General features: G+C 41.6%; 3 protein-coding genes across 3 annotated transcripts in view; 1 reads left to right on the top strand and 2 right to left on the bottom strand.

Moving 5' to 3' along the window:
* Positions 1-4,350: 4,350 nt before the first annotated feature.
* Positions 4,351-4,893, bottom strand: LOC133961907 (B9 domain-containing protein 2-like). Its single transcript, XM_062397289.1, has one exon. The coding sequence runs from the start codon at positions 4,891-4,893 to the stop codon at positions 4,351-4,353; it is 543 nt and encodes a 180-aa protein (XP_062253273.1).
* Positions 4,894-6,637: 1,744 nt separating this feature from the next.
* The window catches only part of poc1a (POC1 centriolar protein A), a 32,566-nt gene continuing 20,042 nt past the window's right edge, over positions 6,638-19,161 (top strand). The window contains exons 1-9 of the mRNA XM_062405033.1: positions 6,638-6,844; positions 9,323-9,407; positions 9,541-9,712; positions 9,925-10,104; positions 10,314-10,421; positions 10,886-11,001; positions 12,875-13,008; positions 16,382-16,450; positions 16,569-16,718. Coding sequence (XP_062261017.1) covers positions 6,839-6,844; positions 9,323-9,407; positions 9,541-9,712; positions 9,925-10,104; positions 10,314-10,421; positions 10,886-11,001; positions 12,875-13,008; positions 16,382-16,450; positions 16,569-16,718 — 1,020 coding nt within the window. The 5' untranslated portion in view covers positions 6,638-6,838. The remainder of the gene's footprint in view (positions 6,845-9,322; positions 9,408-9,540; positions 9,713-9,924; positions 10,105-10,313; positions 10,422-10,885; positions 11,002-12,874; positions 13,009-16,381; positions 16,451-16,568; positions 16,719-19,161) is intronic.
* Positions 7,624-8,421, bottom strand: LOC133973575 (B9 domain-containing protein 2). The gene has a single exon (XM_062411520.1). The coding sequence runs from the start codon at positions 8,301-8,303 to the stop codon at positions 7,776-7,778; it is 528 nt and encodes a 175-aa protein (XP_062267504.1). The 5' UTR covers positions 8,304-8,421; the 3' UTR covers positions 7,624-7,775.

The raw sequence follows: 19,161 nt of genomic DNA, 5'->3' as shown, positions 1-19,161 counted from the left end.
ATGCCATGTAGGCAAAGGGTATCTGGCAAGAGACGCTGAATCTTTGCTCTGATAACAAACAAGGCCACAGGTGAGTGTGTTGGATCATTGAATGACTTTATTTTACTGCTTTGATCTCCATGTACTGTTCTTCCGCCTTTCCTTCGCAGAATTCTTCACAAAGGCTAGAAGAGTCTGTTACTGTAAAACAGGAATGAAACGCCTACTATGCCTGCTTGGTAAGGCGACGCCCTTAGGTCGCACATTTATTGCCAAGTTCAGCTTCTCCACTGCCAGTATTTACTTCTTTCATCAGCTCTCGATGTGGGAATGAAAAACTGCTCCAACTAACTTCAAAGTACAAATCATAATTCAGTTCTGTACATTTAACATTATGATGTTTTTTTCACACAAGAAGATAACTATGCTAACTAAATCTGACCGTGCTTCAAAATTTTGAAAGGATTCAGTGTGACTGTGATGCAACTGATGTTTATCAGAAAAATATCCAATTCTGTGGCTGTTTATCACAGATTGGTTATTGCTTCTCACCTCGACAAAGCAGAATCACTAAAACAGGAAGATTTAAAACCACATTTCAATTCACTGGATCCAGATTTGTTTCTTAATAAATATCAGTCTCCTAAACATGCCCGATTTCTTCGTGAGGATCCATGAATTATTCTCTGATAAATCAATGAAAATGTTGAAAAGCGCCCTAATTCACGATGTTGAAGAAAGTGAAAACAAAATGCCTGGGTCAGCCCCCTTATCTAGATCCACACCTAAATGTAATGAGTTCTTCCCTGACCGATACTGCATCTCTCCACCAACTGAACAGCTGGCCGCTGAAAATACAAAACAACAAATGAGGCTCATATTCTTCCTAGTTTCCTTGAAATTCAAAATTGTTTTATGTCAAATCATGTTAACCTTATGCGTGTTGGAGTCATCCTCAGCTTCAATTTACACATCCTTCAAACAAAAAGCTCTGTTTGAACTTCCTGAGCACTGAAAAAGAAAAACAATACTTTATTACTTAACTTAGACAATGCAAACTGTGTTTATGGCACTGCAACCAAAGTTGGAGAAGGTCATGCACTGAACAACAGTGCTGTGCGCCTGTAGGGAACACGTAACTATAGTGTATACTTTATTTTCAAGTTCATTTCCTTTTGTGTTGCACAAGCACTGAGGTAAACCGTGTTGTGACAGACAACACTGCAACAGCAGATCTGTACCTATCTGGAGCAGTTGAGTGCGTCTGTGAGTCTTTGAATTTCTTCATTCTTGAGTTCTTTCACTTTTGTCTTTGAAAAATCAAGCTAAAATAGATCCCATTGTTGTACTGGTAGGCGACACTTGTGCCCTAACGCTGTGGAACAATGGAGTGAAATTCCCTCTTTGCGTTTGTTCGGCTCTATAGGAGCTGACAGGGTGAAGCTGCCTTTGAGCAATCGTGGAAGACGGATGTTGTGGAATTCTTCTCTCACGTAACTTATCCATTACATGCAAAGCTATTGTTGGTGACAAAGCAGCTGTCAAAAACGGCAGATCTGTAGTTTTCAACACGAAACCACAACAAGTGTGAGTCAAAGTCTGTTTTGTGAGACTTTATCTCACACACCTCATCGCCAACATGCTGTCATCAGCAGACACTCGTATGACAAACACGGTTTCACAATGATTATTACAAAGTGAGATGAGTTGTTGTTTGAAGAACTACCAGTGAACAACATTACCTCAGTCTCAGTTAATAAGACAACCTTTGTTTTAACACCATTTTGTCTTCTTTTGCCTTATTATGTTGGGCCACACTATCAGAAATTCATTTTATCTATTGATGTCATCATAGCATCTGACAAGTTTGTATACTGGACTAAAGTTGCTTAAAGTAATTGAGACGTACCATCAGTGTAGGAATGCTAGGAAACATTGAGGCAGCATGTATTGATTGAATTATATTAAGTTTCTTCCCTATATCCTACACACTGGCCCTTTAAAACAATATGTTGACACAGGGTCCTGCTTAAAGACAGGGCCACTCAATGGGGGATTGAGGACCCTTCATAGTTGATACTGGACCTCAGTGGTGCAATATCTTACAACTTTGTGTTTCATACAAATATTTTGATCTGATTTTATTTGGCTTTCCTCCACATCATGATATGGAGCAAAACTGAAATCTGGGTGTATCCACAGATTCATTTAATTATGGTTGACAAGATTCCAGTTAATTGACCTGCTCTTCCTCGTTCCTCCTGCTCTTCCTTATTCCGTTCATCGTCTACTGGAAACGAGTAATTAACATTCATTAGTAAAAATTCAACAGGTGTTGATTTATTGACCAGATTCAACCTTCAAAGCACGTTCTGCAAATCTCATGAGACTTGCACCAGGTACGGGAACACTCTGGGATCAACAACTGTATACAGCCGCGTTGCTTTGCATTATGATGTTTTCTACTGTCGTGTATCAAAATAATCTATACTTCTTAGCTGTTACTGTGAAACAAGAGAACCTAAAGCCATGGCTCATGCAGAGTGTAAAGCGTTCCCTCTCTATTTTACTGTTATTTCCTGTGTGAGGCTGTTAAAGCTATATTTTTTATTTAAATTTAATTTTATTATAATATTATTTCTTCCAGGCAATTGTATAGATCAAAGCCAAAACCGGTAATGATAATGATAATTATATGTTTGAGAATGTCAGACACTTGGGTTGAATAAGAATTAACACCTTCAAGAAGCAGTAAATGATGTGAACCCTTACTCACATATAATTAGTTGAAAATAGGTTGAGGAAGTAATTATGATTCTGAGAAAATGTGTCAGCAGGTCAGAACAAGTCTGGTAGGTTTTGTAAAAATCATCTGCTGAAGGCCTCAAGGTACTCTGAAGTAAATATGTAAAGAACGTAGAAAGTATTTTCTAGATTGTTAGCAGATGCAGCTTGTTCCTGTAAATGTATCCGACAATCAGACATGACTTGGTGTGAGGATAACATGAAAACAACCTGTTAGCCCGCAGTCTGTCATAGTACATAAAACACGGGCGAAGGAGGTTGACCTATTTGTGTTGTGTGAACTGTTGGATTATGTGACAAAACATCCCTACAATGGAAAAGACCCACATAGGATTTCCTTCAAGAAAGGGAATATGTTTCACAAGCAAACAGATTTGATCCTTTTCTTGAGTAAATTACAACTGGAATAACACACTTGAATACTAACTTCATGCGTATGAATGTGTAGTATTTGTATACCATTTAAAAATGGACAATGTGCACAATGAGAGCAGAATATCAGCATGGCCTGATAAAGGCCTGGGTCCCACTAACTGAAGTTGAAGTCCTGTCTTGTGGAAGATATCAGTTTCCACTTTCAATTTTGTACTTACTGTATGTATGGTGCATTTCCAAAATATTTAAACATGTTTAACCATGAGACCTAGAGAGTGTGAGTATTTTACTTTATTAAGTAGTGTTGGCGAAGGCTGAATTGTAACTTATTGCGGCTGTGTTCTAAATAACCTGTGGTGCAGTAACAGCTTTAACGCAAACAGTGCGAAGAAAAGCCACTGTCAGTTTGACATTATGATTCTAGAACTTTCCGAGCCAAGAGCCTTACGTCAGTGAACTCCTGACATCTGGCGGTGAAAGTGTGTCACTACACTTTGAACATGGCCTGCACGAAGAGCTAGGTTTGATTATCTAGATCGATCGATTGATTGATTAGTTAACCTCTTCAATGGCCATGCAGCACTTTAATGTTCCGTTTGTTCTGATAAACAAAGTGACCCTCTCCCAGCACAACCAAGTAGCGACCCTCACCCATTGGTTTGTGAACTTCCATTTTGAAGCCAAGAGATTCAAGATTTAATCATTGCATCTTGATTGTTTGCCAGGAGCCGAGCTGCCTCCAGGTCACGCAGCGGACCCCGGTGGTGTCCGGGGCTGGACGGGACGTGGCAGTATCCGTACCCGAACCAAACCAGTCCTGGTGCCACACCTGGAGGTGAACCCCCCCATTTGCAAAACAGGATGTGCCGTGGGAAACCACATGCCCCGACGATCTGGCCGATAACATGCAGCTACGCCATGTCACAAACGTCTCTTCTCACAAAAACAACTTTTTCCCCGAGACTAACCGCTGAGATTAACAGCCTCCTAGGCTCAGAGCTCACAGTTAGGGCAAGCACAAATTTGCCATCTTGATTGTGTGGAGACAGGCTGAGGGTTTAGGATCTCCACGGTATTACACTTTTAAGCACTTATTCATAGGCTTCTTCTTTTGGAGCCGAAAGCACCGTCCATATTTATTTACGGTCTATGTACACAACACGCAGTCCATAACATTGTTCAGGGAGTCCCTTACATGTCACTGCAATAACTCTCTACGCCATATTTGTCGAAATGCCTCATGATGATGCCAAGCTCTAGTTCCACAGTCCCCATGGCTTCTGTGTGCAGTCTGTATCTGTCCGCTCCGCTGTAGACGAGCTCCGGGCTGCGGAGCTGGGCTCCTCCGCCAACGAACATTTGTGCGAGCTGCTCCTGCCAGGAGCCGAGCGGCCTCCAGGTCACACAGCGGACCCGGTGGTGTCCGGGGCTGGACGGGACGTGGCAGTATCCGTACCCGAACAACTGGCAACGTCCGAACGAGTCCTGGTGCCACACCTGGAGGTGAAGCATCGGCCAGCCCTGGATTCCCTTGGTTGCATAGTGCAGATCGATCGGGTGACCCCAGAATGCCATGTCTCCAATCTGGGGGACATCCACCTGGGTCTGACCCTCCTTCAGCCCGGAAAGCAGCCGCCATATTCTTCCTGTGTGAACTCCCCATTTGCAAAACAGGCTGTTCTCTGGGAAACCACTTGCCCCGACAATCTGGCCGATAACGTGCAACTCCGCCATGTCACAAACGCCTCTTCATAAAAAAGCATGAGGCAACGACATTCCTTTTTCCCGTGTTTAACAGCTAACTGAGATTAGTAGCCTGCGAGCAACACAGCTCACAGTAAGGGATGCTCAAATCGTGGCAGCAGTAGCGCTTTGATGTGTCGACAGAAACTGCCACATGTAAAGACAGCCTTTGTTGCAACACTGCTTAAAGGTAGCTGCCTTTGTTGCCACACTATTTGGCATCTGCCTCTGTTGCATCAAGTGTTTGGGGCCAATTGTCACTGCTCCTCACTGTTTTATGAACGTTCATTAGTTTTTTAGCTCTCAGGGGTTGGACTCAAAATGAATCAAGAAAAGCTCTACATCAGATCCATATGCATGATCTTAGTGTCCATGGATTTGTACTGATATTGAACTGTTATGTAAACTTTCCTGGCTAACTATTCATTTCCAGTAAAACTCCACTAAGGTTACCAAGTACAACTTGAACAATATAAATAATGTTGCTTTTGATGGCAGATATTCATAATGTGTTCGGTATGTGTTCACCACGATCCCTGGATAAAACGAGTTCAACGTTATTTGTGTTATTTTATATTTTGACTTCAGTTATTGACAGGGGCAAAACGAGAGCAAAATATCAGCATGACACAATAAAGGCTTGGGTCCCACAAACTGATGCGGAAGTCCTGTCTTGTGGAAGATCTCAGTTTCAAAATCGACCACTTTCGGCGTTGTTCTTAATGTATGTATGGTGCACTTTCCAAAGATATTTGTAATAACCATAAAACTCACAGCAATTCTGGGATGGGTGGTTTTTAAGTTAAGAAAACTATTCAATTTGAAAATAGCGTATAAGGAATGGGGATTTATTTGGGGATCAGCTGCTTATAGTTTTTGTGTGCGGCGTTTCTCCCATTAAGCACTGTGGCGTTATGATACAATCTGTTGTCATAATAATGTGAGCACTTTATTAAGTACTGTTAGCAAATGCTGAATTGCTGGAATGTAACTTCTCCGCAGAGGATGGACTTAAACCGGCTGTGGAGGAAACACTCAGAATATGTATTCGCAGAAAAAGTATCATCATCATCCTCACACCAGTGCCGTATCCATTATAGGGCAGTGTTTCATTTAGGGCAAGATATGGGACCCAGTGAGCCCCCACAGAGGATCGGTGAGTCTTGCCAGAGAGACACTGAGCAATGGTGTTGATTCCCTTCTTTTGTAGATTATCCTGGGTTTTGCCTTCTTTAGGCAAGTAGAGAGCGTTCTCACGGTGCCCCTGTTAATCACTCCCGGAGACAAGTTTCTACAACACACACTGCGCCTTATCCAAACAGGGGCGCTGAAAGGTTTAAGCCCTCGGCCCCTGGACACGATTTTAAAGTTGAAGAGAAAGTAGCAAAACCACACTTTAAAAACATCAGGAGGCAAGTTCTTTGATCCAGATAAACATATCTGCTGTTCAATAATATACTCAAACAGTGCAAATGAGGTCCACTGTCAGTTTTACATCATGTTAACAGAGAATTCCCCAATCAAGAGTCAGTGAACTCCTGACATCTGGCGGTGGAAGTGTGTCACTACACTTCAAAAATGGTCCGCACGAGGAGCTTCAGTCGATTATCTAAATCGATCGATTGATTGGTTAGTTAACCTCCTCGATGGCCGTGCAGCACTTTAATGTCACCACACGTGATGACACGTGTTGTTTGTTGTCGTCAGGGACGCTAAAGGGGCAGCGTCCCCTTTAAGAAGTCTGTCAGCTGCCCGGCGCGTTATCACGGCGCGTAAACTCAACTGTGTTGTGGCTGGTTAGCAGCTAGCTGTTAGCTGTTAGCTTATGTTAGCGCTATTCTCATTCTTCAGCGTTAGCAAAGTGGGACGCGGTTAAATATCGGTTGTTTCCGGACCCGGAAACGAGAGGCTGTCAGCGGGCTCGTCTGCAGGAAACATGACGGTGAGTGGGGCCGCGGGGCTGAAGCTGGCTTACCGGTGGTTTCACTACTTCAGATCTAATGGGACAGATTCATAGTGATGTGGGAGCTTCCTGTTCAGCCTGTTTCCCAAGTGCTGGACTCATTTCTATACTGTCTTCAATTAATACCTCAGCAAATAAATATTATATTATGTATTATTTTGTACCAATTATTAGAATTACAATTATATGTTTTTCCAGGGAAACACATACGATTGAGTTTGAAACAGTGTAGGAAACAACTTTAAAGAATGAGTGCACTGCAGCAGAATCCCTGTTGTCCATGAAGATTATCTTTGTGCAAATGAATCAACACAATAATCAGCTTAGATCAGATCGTTACCAGGTTTTAATCAGATGTGTCTCCATAACGTATATTGTCAAGGTCCGTTATTAATACACAAGTGTAATTTACAATAAAACAAGCTGACAAGCTGTTTTTTTTTTTTGACTAATCAATTGTTTTGAAATGCTCAAAAATAGTGAAAGGCATATTTTGATTTCCCACAGTATTCAAATTGGTTAAGTTTAATATGATGAGTTACCACGAAAAGCATTAACTCCTTATATCTGATAATATAGAAACATAAAATACTTGATAATTTTAATTTAAAAAAGGATTTAAATCAGAATTCAATAACCGTAAAGTATTAATCAATAAGTAATTGTTGTCATGTTTAATCGTTGCACTTTGTGGTGTGACTGTTATGTATAGGTAATGTAAATCAGTGGAAATGATATGAACACGGAACCAACTTAGTGTAGACAATATATATATTTATTTACTTGGGATATAAAAACACAAAAGCATTTAAGAAAACAGTACAAAGCTCTGATAAAAACAACATGATCCTCTCCCTGCACAGCATAATCCATAACAGAGTAATAACAAAGTCCCTTCCGTTTCACTGCATTAACTCTCGACGCCATATTTGTCGAAGTGTCTCATGATAACACCGAGCTCCAGCTCCACGGTGCCCATGGCTTCGGTGTGCAGTCTGTATCTGTCCGCTCCGCTGTAGACGAGCTCCGGGCTGCGGAGCTGGGCTCCTCCGCCCACGAACGTTTGTGCGAGCTGCTCCTGCCAGGAGCCGAGCGGCCTCCAGGTCACACAGCGGACCCGGTGGTGTCCGGGGCTGGACGGGACGTGGCAGTATCCGTACCCGAACAACTGGCAGCGTCCGAACGAGTCCTGGTGCCACACCTGGAGGTGAACCTTCGGCCAGCCCTGGATTCCCTTGGTCGCGTAGTGCAGATCGATCGGGTGGCTCCAGAACGCCATGTCTCCGGCCTGGGGGACATCCACCTGGGTCTGACCCTCCTTCAGCCCGGACAGAAGCCGCCATGCTCCTCCCGTGTGAACCCCCCATTTGCAAAACAGACTGTTCTGTGGGAAACCACTCGCTCCGACGATCTGGCCGATAACATGCAGCTCCGCCATGTCGCAAACGTCCCTTCACACAAAAACATACGGCGACGGAGATCCTCTTCTCCCGGGAGCTAACTGAGATTAGCAGCCTGCTAGCAATACAGCTCACGTCTCCTTGGTAACTCTGTCATCCGGTGTGCCCTCAGTTCAGTCTGACAAGCAACACTTCCGGTCAGGCTGTTTTCACTTCAGGTTTTTTATAGATGAGGTTTAAAAAACATGAAGTCAAATCTCTGCCACATTAACTGAGCATTAACTTAGTGAATGTGGGTGATGCGTGCATTTGGGCCAGTTTGCATTTTAGAAATTGTACCTGACAAGCAAGCTTAAGGACAAATTACTCCCATCTCTATCTGGTGTCCTTGTTTTGGACAGTTTCTAAAACAACACACTTCAAAACAGCGCCACCCCGCGGCTTCATAACGAGCTCTCTTTGCAGCAGAAGATGTACCATACATTTGAATACAAAAGTTTGAATGAATTATAAATGTTCCTAATTTGTAAGAAAAAAAATGTAATAAAATAATAAAAAAAGTGATTGCCTCAAATATTAACTCATTGTTCCTTTTTTATTTCATGAACTCAAAAATGACTTTAGAACATGTAAACGATTGTTTCACATTTAAAAGTGTGATCAACCTACTGAGTCAGTACTTATTCGAAAAAGGCACTCAAAATGTAAAAGGCCTTTTGAAGCATTCAAATGCACCTACGCGTATCGGTTTATGCCCTCATCAGGGTGCACTCTGAGCTGATGCGTTTCGGTGTATTTTCATGCTTCAATTCCATTTAAATAAAGGCATTTTACGGATCTTTCAAACCACTTTGAGTGCCTGGACCTGGATTCCTTATGCCATTATGTTTGGACACAAGTTTCCCCTGTAATCCCTTCTATGAGCACCAGTGGTTTGAGGAACACCAGTAGCGCTCCTGCCACTTCTCTCTTTAAGTCAGTACTTAGTTGGAACAAAGCTTCCGTTCTTTGTCTGTAATCAATATACTGCAGTCTCTTTGTCTCTTTTTCCACATAGACCGATCCAACACTCGAGAGACATTTCAAGGGTCACAAGGACAATGTGACAAGTGTGGACTTCAGCTGCAACATGAAGCAGATCGGTAATTGTTTCCTCTTTCTTTGTGTTTGTGTCTGCTTCGCTGTTGTCTTCTTGTTTTGTTTTTGTTCAATGCTATTCTTTATTGGTCACACACCGTGTCCCTGCTCCCTCACATGTGCCTCCTGCTACACCAGCCACAGGCTCCATGGACTCCTGTGTGATGATCTGGAACATGAAGCCTCAGATGCGAGCGTATCGCTTTGATGGACACAAAGATGGTGTGACTTCTGTCCAGTTTTCTCCCTCTGGCCACCTGGTGGCCTCCGCCTCCAGAGATAAAACCGTACGTCTTTGGGTGCCCAGCAGGTACGTTTTTATTTTGAACCTTTTTCTGTTAGAAATACCACGACTGACATCTCTTCGAACTCATAAAAGCAACAAAATTAGATGGTCTTGCCAAATACAATTCCCCTGCTGCTTCTACCAGCACAGAGGAAGGCTCGCGTTGCAGAACACTCACTGCTTTTTATTGTTGTCTTAAATTTTAATGTTGTTTTGGTGTTTGTGTGTGTGCACAGGAAAGCTGAGTCAACAGCTTACAGGGCTCACACGGCTACTGTGCGCAGCGTTAACTTCTCTGGCGATGGACAGACTTTGGTCACAGCCTCTGACGACAAGACTATTAAAGTGTGGACGGTCCACAGGCAAAAGTTCCTGTTTTCTCTCAACCAGCACATCAACTGGGTCCGCTGTGCCAAGTACGATACACACGCATACATACTGTTTACACAATTAGCCATCAACTGCTGCTCCAGATATTTAGACTTTACATTTACTAAGATTCTATATTTTACGATTCTGAATTGTTTTACACATTAGATTAATAGGCCTACGAGTTATTAATAAAGTTGTAGCTGGACACTTGGCTGAATGTGAGTTTTTGATTTTCAAAATGTATTTCTTGCAGGTTTTCTCCAGATGATCGTTTGATTGTGTCATCCAGCGATGACAAGACTATTAAGTTGTGGGACAAGAACAGCAGAGAGTGTATTCATTCCTTTTATGAACATGCCGGGTGAGCAGTTAGAAAGAGATGCACTAACAACAGACACCAAGAAGACTCTCTATTCTGTGTTTACAAATGAATAATGTATAGGAATATATTATGTACTGTAGTAGAATATGTTATGGGACACTATCATTTTAGATGATTTCATAGTAGTTGCTGTTTTTAGTTCCTCTAGTTGCAGCCAGGACATAGTATTTTAAGTCGACTTGCATTAAATCACATGTTTCAGCAACAACAAGGAAAAGAGGTGACTCCGATCATAAATCCTCTTGTTAAAACACTTTCTGTTTCAAGTGTTCACATACTCCAAGTCAAATATCCTCTACTGTTGTCTTCATCAACATTTCAGAACAAATGGATTATGTTAGTTCAATAACCTACTAACCTACCTACCTGATTAGTGTTAGATCTGTAATAGTTTGACTAAATGCCTCACTACATTATATCTTGTGTTCTTTCTTCCTCTCAAGTTATGCAAACCATGTGGACTTCCATCCCAGTGGAACCTGCATTGCTGCGGCCAGTACTGACAACTCTGTTAAGGTTTGGGACATCAGATCCCATAAGATGCTACAACACTACCAAGGTGAAGCAATGCAATTTGCACCCAATCAAAGTAGCTTTCTTTATTTTGATTTGAAGGTATTATTTGTTTTAACTAGTGTCCGTTCTATACCACAAATCTGCTCACCTGTGTATTCACAGTTTAGTGAAGCGACAGTATTTCAGTACAAAGGACCTGCATTGGAGAATCAGCTGTGCAGATCCAAATTGAACCAAGTTCCACACTGAACTTTGTTTGGCCTTTAACAACAAACATGTCAAGTGAGAAGTCGATAAGATAAACCGTTCCTCGAGATATACGAGCTACAGACAGACCGAGAGATTTGTGAACTTTTTGGATGGATTAGGTGAGAGATTAAATACGAAACCACATCTCAGTAAAGACTTACTATTTGTTTTTCTAACGCTCTCCAATTATTCAACCCTGTTGCCTTACACTGAATATATTAATGAAACAACACAAGTGACTTGTTCAGATGGCTATTATATGCTGGATCACTGCCACTGTAAAGAAGGGAGATGTCTCTTTGATGGTAACTCCTTTTCCCAATCCCACTGGAAAAGCTTATGTGGTCATCCACTCTCACCATCCAATTTCCTTACTACAAATAACTGAAATAACAGCAGGATAAAATAAAGATTAAAGCTCACCACTAAAAGTGGTAATCGATCAATCAATCAATTCATTTGTCTTGCATATTCAATGAGGCAAATGTTGATGCCTTTTCTAATCTGCTGCCCGGCCTGATTGCTCTAATCAGCTTTTTTAAATAGATTTAAGCAGCGAGATCTAATAATGCGTAATCACATCTGTCTGAGGAGATGGAGCATAAAGTTAAGAGGTTTTCCTCGGCCCTCCCTTGCACCAAGCTGCACTTCACATGCTGTACTTAATTATACATTTAACCAGCCTCAAGTGTTAAACTGTGGATCAAATGTGGTGTGGTTACTGTTGGATACTCACGGGAATTATGCGTAATTGCGATAATTGCAAATTGATTTGTGTGATGTAAGGTTAAAACCTCCCAATAAGAAAAAGCCTTAAAATACTGCCTCTTTAAGGAGTCATGTACGAATAGTCTGTGTCGTCTTTTCACCATCTTTGTTTGCTGGTGGGTGATCACTTCAGCTGGTTTTGCGTTTATTGAACTGTAGTGAGATATCATACACAGGTTATTTCAGTGTGTTTTACAGAAATAATAGAAGCATAACATGCACAGAAAAAAGGAAAAATTTTATTATGGGACAACAATGTAAAAAAGGTAAAAAGCACAAATTATAAAACAGGTTATGTCTAATTTAAGTGTAAGATTAAGTGATGGCACTAAAGAAGCCATTTCGTAGACTTTTCATCCTATTCTTGCAATGAGAGGAACCAGAATGTTTTATGTGTGTCGTAGCATGTTGCGGCCAGCAGAGGGGCCGTGTCGCTTGTTGAATGTCTGCTGCTTTCCACATTTATTTTTTTTCTCCTTCCAGAGGTCGTTCACCACATGTTAGAATAACCTCAAGTCTGGATCACTTTCAACAGTGCTTTACTGCTCAGGGTCTGAAGGGCTGGATATAGCTGACCTAGTCCTCAGATTTCCTATATATTATAATATGATATTAATAACCATGTCAATAATAACCTTATTGATACTGCACTTATCAAAATCCACATTACAGAGTGCATTTCAATGGGAGCAAAATAAAACAGACTACTCCTCAGATCCTCTTTATTGATTATATGATATCACAATTAAAACATTATTATCCCAGTAAAAGTCATCTGTAATGATTTGCGCTGCAGTAATTATTTGATTGAGCTCTTTGATGTATTCTATTTTTTCCAAATAAACGATTTAAATAACCAATTAATTGTCTAAGTCACCTTTTTCTGTGTGTGTTTCCAGTCCACAGTGGTGTGGTGAACAGCTTGTCTTTCCACCCGAGTGGCAATTTCCTCATCACTGCATCCAGCGATTCCACCATGAAGATACTGGACCTTGTAGAGGGCAAGCTCCTGTACACACTGCACGGACACCAGGTAGATACATACACAAACACAGACACACACACTGCACACTGTAAAGTTATCCTACAGGTTTAACTGCTGGTTACCCAGTCGTGATCATGTCTGAACTCTGTTTCGTCCTGCTGTACCTGAGCGTGTGTATTTCTGTATTTCTGTGCATATGGACAGTTCCGTGTGTTATGAGTGTGTTTGTCATCTCCTTTGTGCATGTTTGAATCTGTGAAGTTTGTGTGTGACTGTGTGCATATGATGCCTTTTTTGTATGTGGTGTATTTTAGTACTTGCCAGGCGAACGGGCGGCCCACTCATGGTGACTCATCTCAGGGTTGTTGGGAGGAAGCAGCACTGTGTTTGTGCCTCTGTTCTCCTGGATCTTCTCCTCCTCCTCCTCCATCTCTTCATCCTCTTCTCTGTTTCGTTCCCAGTCTTTTAACACACCTCTCTTTCGGTCCTCATGTTTTCTGGGGATGTTTCATTGTTGCACCAACAGGACATCCTCACTTTCTCCCACATCGGATGAGAATGTTTGGCCCTCTTGGACTAATTGTCTGGACGGCTCACTGACTGTGTCGTTTTGTTTGAACAGCTGATGATCTGCTGGCTAGTTTGGAAACCGGTAGCTTGCCAGTACCACATGTGGTCCGTCTGTTTATCCTTCCCTCTGTACAGCCCGCCTCTCTCACTCTTGTTCAATCTTTTTATTTTTTGTCTGTGTCACCTGTGTTTCTCTCTGCCAAGACTCATTGTCAGATAACAAAGAAAAGGCTATTTTCCCCCATTTTTTTTCCACACCTCCAAATTTGTCATCTCCTGCATCGTGTCTCCTTTTCTGTTTTTGGCCAAGTGGTGACTCCACCAATCTGTTGGAGCTGGGAGCTCACAGGGTGTTAATTGTCTCTCCAGTCGCATAGCTAGAGATGGAAGAGACCCCCATCTGTTCGATGTGGGTTTATGTGTATTTATGTGTCGGCTTGAACGTGTGTTCTACTGTGTTTGTGTGTTGGTCTATGTGCATGAAATTTCCAATGAGACACACAAGGGCTCTGGGGGAGTGTTTTGCTATTGGATCTGATAAATGTGTTGTTTACTGCGCCTCGGGAGGACCTTACCTGGCTGAACACAATCCTGTTAATCTGGATTTATTTGTCTCTCTGCCCCTCTGTCTCACAACTGTCTTTTCAGTATGATCCAGGTCTTTTCACGAAACTTACAAAATATAAGTTCACATCGAACTTGAGAACTCCTGCCCATAGATGCACTGTGTTAATGGGTGAATGTCATAAACTGTACGGCAAACCACTGCGAGTACTCATCAAGACTAGACAAGCTCTATATAAATACAGACCATTTACAGTTCTAGCAAAACAATAGATCTTTGAAAAGTAATCTTTGCAGATATTTCTTTTATTAAGAAAGGGAAATGCACTCCATTGAAATTTGCCCGATCTTTATACTTTTCCTCTTCCATCCATCTCACATATTACAAAGAAGATGGAGGAAGATAAAGAAGGGAGACGTGATTTTATACCCGGAGTTGGCTATAAAGTGTGTTTGACTGGTGTGCGCACACACAGATGTTGTTAATGTTGGTGATGTACTGTGGTTAGCCACTATGCATACAAATTACTGGTATATAGTTTATAGTATTGTAACATTCAAGGTCACGATGAGACACTTCTTCTCTTTTCATAACTGTTTAATAATCATTTGTTTCTGCACTTCTCTAAAATGTAATTTACATGTCTCCATGTTTGCAGCCTCTTTGCAACATGGACGACGACTAGTCGGATTCATGTGGATTAGTGATAAATCTTACTTCTCATATACTAACTTTTGTAAGAAGTATATTTTATTTCACATAAATAAATTGACTTGTTATCGCTTGTGTTATTCAAATTTTGATGGAGAGCAGCAGGTGGGGCCTGTCTTGTTTCTGTAAAACCTATTAATCAGGACATGAAACGTGCCAGTTAGGTTCACTGCCCTGTCAGACTGTGTGTGTCTGTGTGTCTGGCCATGGCGAGTGCCAGCCTGGCAGCAGGCATTAGTCAGAGCAGAGACAGAACATGCTGTCTGTCAGACCGCCGCGTTGCCATGGTGACGCTGTCTGCTTCTCTCAGGTGCTTCTGGGAAACCATTCCTCACCCGAACCAGCCTGTCTGAGTGCCAGCCACAGGACACGGCTTCCTTCTCCTTCCCAGCAGAGGCCCTGTCCATTTCCTTCCCTTCCTTTTGTTTGCTCTCTTCTTCATCTTCTCTTTGAACACAGTCTGAGAGCTCGGGCCGGAGCGGTCGACCCTGTTCTGCACTGTGAACAGGAGAAAAAAGAATAAGACCTCAAGCGGGTGCGATTTGTGAGTTCTTAAAGCCCAGTTCTGTCTACGCTGCAGGTTCAAGCGCGCACATTCAAGCACACGCGAGCAGCATGCCAAACTCCTGACATCCCCAGGTGATCCTTTTTGGCTCTGACCAAGTGTGACCTTACCCCACCTGAGGCTCTATCTTCTGTTATTGATCGCTCTGCTACAGTCTAGCACAGACGCACACAGACACACTTCTGTTCAGAGCAAATTCACTTCCCTCACATACTTTAAAGAAGTGTTTCCTAGATTTCATGAGCCACCGACTCAGAAAACCTACCTTTAAAAAAAAAAAAAAAAAAAAAAAAGGGTTAGGGTAATTTGTATGATGTATTTAGTTAAATTATGTGGTGTCTATTGTTTTGCAGGTTTTGCATTAGCACCTACACTTGAGCAGCAGCTTGGCAGAGGAAAAACATTTAATTATTCATATTAATCAAGGTCACTGTGTAGAGCTTGAAAATCAAGGGATAGACCGAATTCAACACGTTAACGGCACCACTAAGGCTGTTTTCATTTTTTAGAACTGCAGTTAATCATTAGGTCTATGAAATGTTAAAAACCAGTAATAAAACGAATGTTCATCGCCATTTCCTAAAGGTCAAGGTGATGTTTTTAAGGTCCGTGTTTTATTTCTCACCAACAGTTCAAAACCCCAAAGATATTCAGATCATTTTCACAGACAAAGGCAAGCAGCCAATATCCAGCACAGCAGCAGTTTTCTAATGAGTTTCTGATTAATGAGTCTGTCGATTGACTCATCAGTTATTTTCAGAAATTGTTTTTAAAACCTCAGCCTGAGACTTTGTACTGGCGTGGGACAAATGAGCTTCATGCTTGTGCTTTTGTTCCTTACGATCTGTTTGACATTGTTCTGAAACTGCAGACATTGCGTCAGTGAGATTGCTTTCTGTCTTCAATTTGAACTTTTAGTTACAGGGTAAGAAAGATAATGTGGAACTGGAGCATAATTCTATTTTTCACCTCCGTTCTACTTCTCTTTGTTTCTCTTGCCCTCACTTCAGGGCCCCGTGACCAGTGTGGCCTTTTCCAGGACAGGGGAGTACATTGCCTCTGGAGGCTCTGACGAACAGGTGAATGACCGATACCTTTTTTCCAACTGATCTTAAAATATCGATCTTCATATTCCCAGCGTTCTTTGCCTGCTTGTGTCTTGGTGTGCCTTCCTCATAACGTTAGTTCGCCCAACAGGTAATGGTGTGGAAGAGCAACTTCGACAGCAGCGACTGTGGTGACACCGTCAGGCTACAACATAAAACTACGTCCAGGATTCAGGCACCTCCAGCCAGCTCCAGGGCTCAGCCCGACTTTAGCATGCATCCACATGTGCCCCGCAGCCAGGTGAGTTTAGACAGCTGGAGTCAAACACCATGAACTGACAGCAGGTGTACTTTGATTTGGATCCAGCATATTATCCCTCTTGATCTTTTACATGAATACAATTTGTTTAGCCCCGATGCCCACACACACCAGTCAAATAACACACATCCATTCCTTTCCCTAACATACCTAAGCCATTTGTTATCACATTACAAATGTCCACAGTTAATTATTTGAATTCACTCTTATGTAGAGTTTATCTGGCCAAACATACAGTTTGTATGTTTAATTCAGTTTGATTATTTACTAATGTAAAAATAATGTTTTGTCAGATTTTTATGTTTGCAGCAGAATCTTTCATATTATATCAGGGAATGTTAATATGTTTTTAACCAGTTGTACTTCAGTGGATACCCGGAAAGTGACGATACAGTACACACTGTAAGTTGTTGTGTTCCTCTTATGCAGACTTTTTACTCAGATAGCTTTGAAACCATCTCCTCCACACCTTTCCATCATCAGGTACAGGGGTTCTGTGTCAAGCCGTAACCAGTCACATCCGCTTTACTCAGCTATTTGTGCCACATGTGAACAACCAAATGCAACAATCTGAAAGTTTGTGCCTTTTAGTCCTGCTTTCAAGAGATATCACATCTCTACCCTCTCTAGAGGGCTGTTTTCATAAAAACTGGATTTCTGATGCGGTCAGACATCATGTCTTTTAGAACGAGTTCTTAGAGACCAGGAAGTTGCTTTTAAAAACATATTGTCTCATATTTTAGTTGATTTAGTTGTTTCCAAAGTTTTAAATGTTGAACTTTCTGATTTCTAGACCAAGGAGTTCCACAAATGCAGCTGTTTAAATCAGACACTTGAGTATGTCACAAAAATAACAACCAACAACACACTGATGATTTATATAAACTGTGTCTTGGAGTTCCTTATAGTGCGGCCAAAATGTTAACTTTACTTTATTTTACCTTGAAGGCGGCTCAAACAAAATCTCTCAATGAAGACTTCACATTTTTTTGTGAGGGTCACTTAGTTGTTTGGTTTAGTTTGTATGTTCAAACACATGTACACCCACAGATCACTGGAATAATGAAAGTGCTCACTTTAGCACCTAAAAGACTAATTGAATCCTCATGTACACATATGTTCATGCCTGTGTGCAAACTTGGCTGAAAAACAAACATAAAGAGACACGTGCACAGATGCCCCTCAGTACTTCATGCTGCCAGTGTGGCTGGCTTATTTCCTTATTGCATTTCCTTTATTTGCAGTGAAGCCCGAAGCTACATTCTTATCTCACATGCAGAGCGAATAACATACCTAATTTATTCTGATATCTACGCTTTGATACGGGGGAAGTTTTATTTCATCCATGTGACCACAGACTTTAAGTACTCGTTACTGATGCTAAGTTACTCCTTATATTTATTTATTTATCAATTGATTGATTTATTGTCCTTTACAATCTCATCTGATGGTCTCTTTTTCGGCATTTGCAACTTAATAATACATTGTTCTTATTCCTAATGTCACTGTAGTACATGTGACACTGCACTATCCTTAATCCTACTGTGTTTATTACATTTGACATCTAAGAGGTTGGATAATATTATGTGGGTTAATAAATGACAAAGTCAGTTAAACTTGAAAAATATGTTCCGATGGAAATCGAGCCTTCCGGAGTACAAAGCCCATTTTCGGGGCAGCATCTCCTCCATTTTCTTGGCAGTAATTTAATCCAACATCATTCAACTTCCTGTGGATCCATTAGAGAAAATGCAACTTCTCAGACAAGAACATTTGAACGATCTTACAGTTTCAAAAAGCATGGGTTTGGGTTAAAGAAGTTTAAAAATATATATTTGTGATTTAATTCATTGAGATTCAGCCCATTTCTTTGGGCAGAGAAGGTCTCTGGTTCGTCTCCACGGAGAGACAACAAAAGACGAACCTGGATTGATCTGTCCAAAAATCCAAGAGTCTCCCTACCCTGTCTAGTGCCCCTGAGCAAGGCACCTTTCTCCCCCAACATCTGCTCCCCGAGCGCCATACATGGTCGCTCACTGCTCTGTGTGTCCTGCACCAGATGGGTCAAAAGCAGAGATTAAATTTCCCTACCTGCATGAGTGTGCCTTTGCATGTCTGTGCATGTGTTTGGGACAAATAAATGGATCTTAATCTTAATCTTGAATGTAATGCCAGATTGAGATGGGCATGGTTATAGCCACTATGGGTAGCTGTAGGTGTTGGGGGTGGCTGTCTTGTCAACACGCACGCGGTACGCTAACATGCTAATTCAATCCACAGCCGCTGAGAACTGTTTACTTGCCGCAGCAATACACACAGCAAAAGCAATATAAAGTGATAGCATTTAATCAGGGTTTGATTTGCCACAACTAAGTATATATTTTCTCCAATCAGTAATTCAAAAGCATGTACACACACGCACACA

This window comes from Platichthys flesus, chromosome 2 (assembly GCF_949316205.1).
Source record: "Platichthys flesus chromosome 2, fPlaFle2.1, whole genome shotgun sequence".
Taxonomy (NCBI): domain Eukaryota; kingdom Metazoa; phylum Chordata; class Actinopteri; order Pleuronectiformes; family Pleuronectidae; genus Platichthys; species Platichthys flesus.
Note: the sequence above shows the minus strand (reverse complement) of the source record. Positions and strands in the feature narration are given on the sequence as shown.

What these genes read in the sequence shown, in the direction of transcription:
- LOC133973575 (XM_062411520.1), bottom strand. Translation starts at nt 8,303, where the DNA reads ATGGCGGAGCTGCATGTTATCGGCCAGATCGTCGGAGCGAGTGGTTTC.
- LOC133961907 (XM_062397289.1), bottom strand. Translation starts at nt 4,893, where the DNA reads ATGGCGGAGTTGCACGTTATCGGCCAGATTGTCGGGGCAAGTGGTTTC.